General features: G+C 34.0%; 2 protein-coding genes across 2 annotated transcripts in view; one reads left to right on the top strand and one right to left on the bottom strand.

Annotated features, from left to right (window-relative positions):
• Window positions 1–2,865: 2,865 nt before the first annotated feature.
• Window positions 2,866–3,467, top strand: LOC110026089 (E3 ubiquitin-protein ligase RHA1B-like). Its single transcript, XM_020726881.1, has one exon. It carries the CDS (start codon window positions 2,880–2,882, stop codon window positions 3,372–3,374), a length of 495 nt encoding a protein of 164 aa, XP_020582540.1. The 5' UTR covers window positions 2,866–2,879; the 3' UTR covers window positions 3,375–3,467.
• A 4,036-nt stretch (window positions 3,468–7,503) lies between these two features.
• LOC110026083 (glutamate--cysteine ligase A, chloroplastic) overlaps window positions 7,504–9,812 on the bottom strand; it is a 37,095-nt gene continuing 34,786 nt past the window's right edge. The window contains exon 16 of the mRNA XM_020726871.1: window positions 7,504–7,701. Within this exon, the coding sequence (XP_020582530.1) occupies window positions 7,613–7,701 (89 nt within the window). The 3' untranslated portion in view covers window positions 7,504–7,612. The remainder of the gene's footprint in view (window positions 7,702–9,812) is intronic.

Genomic DNA, 9,812 nt, shown 5'->3' with positions numbered 1-9,812 from the left:
AAATGTCGAATCATTTTTCATGCTCAATATAATAATAACTTACTATTTGATGTGGCGCAACATGTTTAGTTCACACCAGAATAAAGTTTATTTCTAGTCAAACTTGTTGGCTCGAATGATAAGGTTGGTATTGGGATGAAACATGTGAAACAAACGTGAGTCAAATATGAATGATTATTATTTTATCAAGCATATGACATTAATGCATTTTTGTTACATAAACCACTCAATTTTTAAGTATTTACGTATCCAACACCTAAACTTAGGTTTTTTTACAATTATACCACCAAAATCTTTCATATCATAGAAAAAATGCCACCGTTCTAACTATCAGAAGGGAAGCAAACCTTTACATGCATGGTTTAGGTGGTATGTATGTAAAGATTGAAGTTTGTATTTTATATTGCACTCAAGTATTTCAATTGGCCCCTTCTCACAGCAAACTAATATTTCATTTCAAATAAGATATCTCTTGAGAAAATTAGGGCGAAGAAAAACAGTAACAACACAAATCCAGAAGAACACAGAGATTTAACGAGGTTTGACAAAAATGCGTACGTCCTCGGGAGCAGAGCGGAGAGTTCCTTTCAATAATCAGAAAAGAGTTTACAGAATTCAGGGATCCAACTCTCTCAAAGACCTAGAATTACAAACATGTCTATTTATAATCCTAGAGTAAACCCTACAGTACAATATGTAATTACCAAACTACCATTGTACCGTATAGCGCGGCGTTGACCCAGCACCCCCAACCCACATAACGTAACTTCCTGATTTGGATAGATTCTTCCGCTTCGCTCCGCTCTGCTCCGCTTCGTTCCAGCGTCTGTCCCTATATGGTATATGAGTCATACCATAACAATATCTTACGTAGCAAACAAGTAAACTTTGTTTGTAAGATTAATGCCATCAAACTCTTTCATATCTCATACATAATATCACCATTTTAACTAAAACAAAAAATGTTGGAATACTCCTTCCAATGTATAAGTGAGATGGCAAGTTTGTAAAAATTGAAGTTTCAGTGGTATATATGTAAATATTTAATAATAGAGGGGTAAGTACTAATGGGAAAAATATTACATCATGACTCCTAATGCATTCGAAGTTCAATGGTAGGGTGTCATGTGTTAAGTGGGTTCCACCGTTTTTAACACTGTTATGGTGGGGCCCAATTGACACGTGGCGCCCCCACCGCTGGACTCCGAACACAAACTGTATTAGGAGTCCTGATGTAATATTTTCTCGTATGAATGTGTCTAAATGCCTACGGTTAACTATTAGAAGTGATGCATACCTTTTCATTTTGAATTGTGATTGAATTTTCTTTACAACTAAGGCCTTGTGGAGAAATTCTTTTGTTGATAAAATCCTTAGAAAAATTACAAAATTTAGGTTTTAACGAGATGGACGTGTTTCTTCTGGGCAATACCAATAACATAGCGTGTCTAAATGATATGCAATTATAAAATATGTGTTTAATTTATATGGGACAAATGCATCATTCAACAATTTACAAGAAGCAAAATAAAGTAGACTATAATTTTTGTTTAAATTACTTGTAAGCATGCCATTTGCGAGGTTTGTTACAAGTCATGGCAAGGGTCTCTTTGAGAAACAAATTTGGGTCAAGATAATCTAATTTAAATTTATTGGAAGATTTACATACATACCACTTAATTCTTATGCATTTACATATCTCATACCTAATTTTACATCAACTGTATTTCACTTGTCAAAAGTGTGAAGTATTCGAATGATATTGTAAATAATAAAATTTAGATGGTAGATAAGTAAATTGGTAGGAATTGAGTGATTGCATATAAATGCCCCTCTATTTTAGTGTAGATTTCGCTTTCAAAATTGATATCTAGTATAAAATATGACATGAAACCTATTACCCACATTATTATGAAATATCTCAAAAAAAAAAAAAAAAAAAATAAACACACAACCAAACCGATAAAAAAAAATACGTACAAATATCCGCTGTGAAATTTATATACATTAAAACATTAAGATGTAAATATGTACAAATATCCGCTGTGAAATTTATATATATTAAAACATTAAGATGTACATCTTAATGTTTTAATATATATAAATTTCACTGCGGATATTTGTACATATTTTTTTTTTGTCATTATGATTGTTAAGATATATAAATTTCACAGCGGATATTTGTACGTATTTTTTTTTTGTCATTATGATTGTTAAGTTTTATTTTATTTTTTAAAAGGAATCGTATACGAGTCTCCAGCCACCCCTAATCTGCCTCATAATTCGAGTACCATTTTCTTAACGTCAATTGCACCAGAGGGGATTCGAACCCCCAACCTGAAAGATTTTATACCGTGGATGTCAATCAACAGACCGTGATACGTGGCACTAATCGTTGTATTTATTGACAATATTTTTCTCATTTTATGGTAACTAATATCTTAATTACAAATAATTACAAATAATTGTTTTGATCTTTTGTTATATTGTCATATTATTCTTATGTGTATATTTTTTTGTGTATATATTTTTTGAAAAAAGAAATCGGTATTTGATAGAAGCCCAAATAATAATTTCTCATTTGCTATGTCCCATGATATGAGCTCGTGTCATGTGCCTAAATATTTGATAACCCAGCACCACCGGGTATCGAACCCGTGACATGAAGTGTGTGTGGGCGTGACATGTAGTGTGTGTGGGTGTGTCTATATATATATATTATATGCATATTACAAAAAAATTTTCTTTCACATTTTCTTATATAAAATTCTAATTTCATCCTTATCAAAAAGGTTTTTATGACTCTGACCCCCCACCCCTGTTTCTTCTATAAATAAGCGAGGCTCCGCTGCCGGCGTTCTGGAGCTCCCGCAGCCAATATGTCCCTCAAGCCGCTGCTTATCCTGCTCCACCTTCTCCACCAAATCTTCTATCTCCTCTCACTCATCCTCCGTCGAATTGGACTAACCTCAATCTTCCACACCGCGCCAACGGATAACCAGGAGGTACTCTTCTCCGCCGACCCTTCGCCGGCCATCTTAACCGCCGCCGAATCCATCAAGAGCCAGCTGCCTATCGTCGATTACATCAGCTTCGCCAATGGTAAACTCACTGGAGAAAGTTGGGAACCGCCGCCGGCGTGCGCGGTGTGCCTTCAGTTCATGGAAGCGAGAGATCAAGTCCGGGAACTCGGGAACTGCCGCCACGCGTTCCACGTGTCTTGCATAGACAGGTGGCTGGACCTCGGCCGGTTCAGTTGTCCTTTATGCCGGTCCGCGCTGCTTCCCCCGCCGGCCGGCCGCCGGCGTGGTCCGGTTTTTTTTCTCAAGCTTCTTATCGCCGGCCAAGCTTCTTCTTTTCATAGAAGCTGCTAATTTGTTTTGAATTTTAGCTGATTTTAATTACCCTTTTAAAGGCAATTAGTTGTAATCATTACTGATTAAGTGATTAATTACAGATGAGGCTTTAGCGAGGAAGATGATGTGGATTTTCTTTTTTATTTATATTGGATTGATTAATATAATTTGTGTAAAATGCTAAAATAGTCCCTAATTATTTATATTAAATTATTCTAATTTCAATATTTATGAAAATGTCAAATAGTCCCATGAAAAGCTATTATAGCTCAACTTTAAGAGAAAATATTCCACCCAGAAGTCTATATGGTTGGACGGCTAATCACTGACCGCCACGTCGAGGACGATTACGTGTATAAAGGCGTGGCCGCCGGATGATTGGCCGTCTGAACGCGTGGTGTTTGACGGAAAGTTTTCTCCAATTTTAGAGGTTGTTTGGCTGCAATTCGGATTTAAGTTAAATAAGAGTTGATGATTTATCAAAAATATGGAGTGACCGTAATAGCGCTCGAGAGCGATGGCAGAATAATTCTCTTGAATTTGTCTTACAATTGGATTATTTTGGTACTTCTATAGATAATCAGGACTATTTTGGCACTTCAATTTTTAAAAATTTGAAATATTTACACACATACCATTTAATTATTTTGTAATTACATATCTACCATCTTAGCTTCAATTTTTATTTGTCATCGTATATCAAAAAGTGTATTTCACTTTTTAAAAATTAAAATAATGACATGTGTTTGTTATATGAAGTTTTGGATGGTATAAATGTAAAAAGTAAAATTTGCATAAGAATTGATTGGTAGATGTGTAAATGCCACTAAAAATATTCCAAAATTTCTCATTTAATTACTTTCGATCCCAATCATTCAAAATTTTAAAATGAAAAAAAAAAACTGCTTTTTCCATTAATTATTAATTACATAGTCAACCCTCAAATTGATTAGGTCTGATTAAAAAATCAAATTAAAAAAAAAAGTCAGCATCAAATTGAAAAAAAAAATTCGCTCGACTAGTAAAATTGAGAGCAGTTATTGGAATATAATATTTTTTCACTTATTTTATGATTTATGAATATTATCGCCTATTTATCATCATTATTAAAATAGTCCATCCTTTAAATAAATTTAATTAATATTAATGATATTTACATCATCATGACTAAGCCATAATATGAGTTAGTGGCCCCTTAATCATTGAACTTAAATAATTAATCGGGTAAATGGATTTAATTAACTAATCTTATTTCTAATTAATTAGGCTACATAAATGTGCCTAATTCAGCTTAATCAAACTCATGGCTCGATAAGAAAGTTTAATGCTCTTAATTTTTTTTTCTGCCATTCATAATAGCCCTTTGGGGAAATTGAATTGAGTTTCACATTGAATTAAAAGAAGATTTAGCTGTATACCACTCAATTATTATGTTTTTTTTTCAAATCTAACCTAAATTTCATTTTTTACATATATGTCATCATCTATATGTGTTGAATTGTTTTAGTACATGAAGGTCCCGTATTGTTCGTGAGTTCATACAATCAAATAAAGATCCTCTTTTCAGAATAGAGTATGAAAGAGGGAGATAGACATGTCACTAGAGCTCGTGCTTCTGGATCTCTATTTGCTTCTAATTCATGAGAGGATCCCTTTACGGGGTCATGAAAGGCAAAGCCCTAGAGAGCTCCTTTGACCTCTCTTCTATGCATGAGAGAAAAGAAATATAAAATTACATTTCTTAGGGTACTATGCATCTTCTAGCATATAACAAAGGTCTTGTAGGTAACGATGGTTTTCCCGGTGGTTGGTTCCTCCTAGGCTAGATCGAGCACATCAGCAATCGTTTCGACATATAACTTAGCTTGAAATAACTCGAACTATGGACATACGCCTCCGAAGCCCAGAAGGCCTATAAATCTTTATGACTTATCTTTGAAAAAGAGTTTTATTAGAGTATATAGTTGTATTATTTGAGTATAAATGTGAAAAATAAAGTTTAGGTGCAAGTTATATAAATACATAAAACTTAGTTGGTATGTGTATGTAATTAAGAGAAATATTTGCGTTGAATGCTCGCTCAAATATCTTTGAGATTTGTGCGAACATGGTTTGACACATGGCATGAGTATTTATGAGGCATTTGATGAACTATCATTGCTGTCCAATATATATCATTAATACTGATTTATTTTTTATGTTTTACCAAAAACATTTATATAATTATTATTTTAATGAACTATTGACGTGTCCATTATCTATATTATTTATATAGGTCGGAATATACCAACCTAGAAATTTTCATACATATCATACAATCATTATGTATTTTCACATCTAACCCTTAAATTTTCATATTTATATTTATAACACCATAGTGTTATAAATTTAGGCATGAGAAGATGCATCCTAACAAGGGGATATGCATGTATATATGAAAGTAAAGGTGTTAGATATGTAAATGCATAAGAATTGTGTGGCATGTGTGCAAATGTCTTTTTTTTTTAATACTAATTGCGTAATATTCCAAACTGAAATTGTTATTCCATTATATCTTAGAATTTAGTGAAGTATAATAATATTAAACTGTCATTAAAAATTGATTGATGAAATATTATTTCAAGCCTTGAGCATCACCATTGAATTAATTACGAAGACTTCCCCTTCTTTCCATCGAAGCCGTTGGTTTATTTCCATGGAAAAAGTTTGCCGTTAAAGAAATTTATTTATTTATTTATTTTAACAAGAAATTCTTATTTTAAAAAATCATATTTTTTTTCTTGGACTTGACTTATGAGCTTATAATGATTGAATGCTATAATCTCACATGTTAATATTGTGAAATTATTTTATAATTAGCTTATAGCACCTTACTTATGCATAAAAATAGGTATTTCACTTTTTTTAAAAGTTAAAATAATGATATAAAAAATTTGAATGGTATAAATGTAAATAGTAAAGTTAATGTGTTAGATATGTTAATATATTAGAAATTAGGCACTATATGCCGCTTGTTAGATATGTTAATATATTAGAAATTAGGCACTATGCCGCTTATCGTGACTCTTTGGCAGAGTTTGTAAAACCTATGAGGTTACAGGTTCAATCTCACCTACGAGCGGAATAGAATTCATAAGCACATGAAGTTTGACGGGAAGCTCGCCTATTAGCTTCTAGCCAATCTTTTTGAGAAAAAATAATAATTAGGAATTGGGCAGTATGTATTTAAATGCCGCTTATTGCGCACGCATGTTGAGTTACTTGGTTATTGTTTATTGAGAAAAGTTCAATGACATGTGTTATTTATGTCTAGAGCTTGGTCAATCACTTCTTGTGATAATAATATATTGTGGACCTTTATATAAATAAGTCATATTAATTTATGTTTAATTGAATTATTTGCTGATTTTTTATTATGGAAATAAAATTGTGTTAATAGTGAATTTACTAAAATTGCTCGAAAATCATTTAATTCAATGTATAAAATAAAAAAAAAAAGGGAAATTACATACATACCACACAATTCTTAAGTATTTATATATGTCTAACAACCAAAGTTTAATATTTATACTTACAACACCATGGTGTCATATACCCGTGCAAGACAAGGTATGCTTCCTTATAAAAAGACAGTGATGATATTTTATGTGATGTTTATGGATATGTATGTACATATCCTTAAGAAAATCAGGAGAATTACCTTGATCAGATAATAAATAGGGGCATTTACACACATACCACAAAAATCTCATGTATTTATATATCTAACCACCTAAACTTTCATATTTACACGCAGACATACCACTGAAATCAATAACATCACATCAAAAGTACTGCTACAAGTTTAAAAAGTAAAATTCATCCTTTTTCACGCATAGTTTTATCAAGCCAAAAAGTTATAAATGTAAAAATGAAATTTTAAGTGTCAGACATGCAAATACATAAGAATTGTATGGTATGTATGTAAACTGTATGGAAGAAGAACATATCAGAATATCAACAACAAGAACAAATATATAACTGAAATTAACTCAATTATCTCTGCTGGTAAAGAGAGACTACCAAGACAAGAATTCAGCTAACAATATATTGGCCAACAGCTAGACAAAAATATATATATATAAATCCATACAGAGCGGTAGAAATAGGCAGCTAAAGACATCAGAGAGTTCAATTATTTGATATGCAATAAAATCCAAATGAATTTGAAAATTATTATTATTATTATTTATTTATTTTAAAATTACTTACACAAACTAATATAACAATTCCTGGAAAACCGGATCTACACTGCATCCCCACTTTCCGTGGTACAGCTCTAAGAGCTTCTCAGCAGGTGTCACTCCTGGCATGGAAGAATTTTAAGCATTAGTTGTTCAAAACATCCAACTGATAAAAATTTCATTAACTAACAGGGTGGGTAATTATGAAAATGAGAAAAATGTCAATTTTATCCTATTATACAGTTACAAATTTTTTGGGGGCATTTAAATACATGCCACCCAATTCCTGCGTATTTACATATTTAAAACCTCAAGTATACAAAATTACTCCTAAACTACTTATTATTTCTCACATGCCAAATTGAATTCACAAATAATCTAGTGTGTTCTAAACATAAACTCCAACATTTCAAAATATAAAAGAGTTTATTATAAAATCTGAATTAAAATATAACAATTCTTACATTTATATCATTATTTAATAATTTATATAATGTTAATATTCCATTCCAGAGACTCATTTCCAAGCTATTTTCCTTCTTGCCTATGAGCTTGCTAGTGAGAGGAAAGAAGAGAAAGAAACATGGTAGGGGGAGCAAGTACAGAATCAAAGATCTTAAAGTCATGCATCAAGCCAGTTGAAAATATTGTTCAGCTTAAAACAGGCTACTGTTATCCTATTTCAATTTTTAATTTTAGATCTACAGAGATTTTAAAATTTTTCACTACGTAGCTTTTTGATGTCGAATGGTCAATTAATTTTTATCATGTTAGTATATAAATCCTAGTATTGCACAAGATAATTCTGGTTGTACAGTATTTTATACATTTTTTATGAGTATATAGACACTGATAGAAAATCTAATAGAATAATAAAACCTTCAAGATGGCATTTTGGACATTGCATACGTAATGCTCGGCTTTTCTGCAATGCACTATCGAAGGAAACTCATCAAGTTTTTAAGGGGAGGCAACGGGGAGCGCGTATCTCAGTTTTGAATGAATTTGAAGAGATGAGCATTGTTGAAGCAATGGAGACACCGCAGGAGGAACGAAACCATTTTTTGAAGCTGAAATACTTCTGTTTCACGAGAAGCAAAGTCCCACTGTCATACAGCCGCGATGTGCAGCTGTGATCGTAGGGCGCGCGCAGCTCTGCGTGCGCCCTCCGCACACAATAATCGCTCGCAAAGTAGAGTAAAGTGAGCAAGGGAGAAGAACAGTGCCAGATATAGGGGTGTCAAATCAGGTTCAAGTCAATGTATGTAAATATCAAACTTTAAGTATGAGATATGTAAATATATAAGAATTGTGTACCCCACATGTAAATTTTCCTTTATTAATATCATGTCCTGAATGTGTAGATGCCGAATTACTTGTCATAGTATGGTTTACGTAAATGGATTGTTTCTTTATATCTAGCCAAACATATCTCCATCCAAAACATGGTAAGCTTCTGTTATGGTATGGCTCATATACCATATCGGGACAGACACTGGATCGAAGCGGAGCGGAGCGGAAGAATCTGTCCAAATTGGGAAGTTACGTGGGTTGGGGGCTAACCCCCGCGGTTTGGTACAGGGGTAATGTCGTAATTACATATTGTGCCTAGGTTTACTCCTGGGGTTATAAATAGACCTGTTAATAACCCCAGGAGGTATCCCTCTATTCTGTAACCTCTTTTCTGAATATTGAAAAGAAACTCGCCGCTCTGCTCCCGAGGACGTAGGCATCTTTGCCGAACCTCGTTAAATCTCTGTGTTCTTCTGGATTTGTGTCGATTATTGTTTTTCTTCGCCCTAATTTTCTCAACAAGTGGTATCAAAGACAAGTTCGAGTGCAGAGAAGAAAAAAATTTAGTCGACGCGGCTAGGTCTCCGGCAGAACGGGAAGAGAGTTTGCATCCGCGGCTGTTCGTGAATCCTGCGGGAGGAAAGTTCACGAAACAGTCGGCGAAGAACGAAGACGCAACTCGGGCGGTTCGCGGGAGGCGCGGACGGACGCGCTGCGATTCGCGACCGGAAGACAGGAGTTTGCGGAACAGTCCGCGAAGAATGGAGACAGAGGAGTTTGCGATCGGGAGAAGCTCTTATTCGCGGTTTGGGCGGACGAGGCTCGGAGAGGCAGCAACGCGGGCAGTGCGAGCTTCTTCTGCGGAACTCGCGTTCTGCGGCGAGAATTCCAGCGCAGAGAAGTTCGAGAGGCGCGTCGGACGAGAACGCAGTTCGGGCGT

Source organism: Phalaenopsis equestris, unplaced genomic scaffold (assembly GCF_001263595.1).
Source record: "Phalaenopsis equestris unplaced genomic scaffold, ASM126359v1 Scaffold000349, whole genome shotgun sequence".
NCBI classification, from domain to species: Eukaryota; Viridiplantae; Streptophyta; class Magnoliopsida; order Asparagales; family Orchidaceae; genus Phalaenopsis; species Phalaenopsis equestris.
Note: the sequence above shows the minus strand (reverse complement) of the source record. Positions and strands in the feature narration are given on the sequence as shown.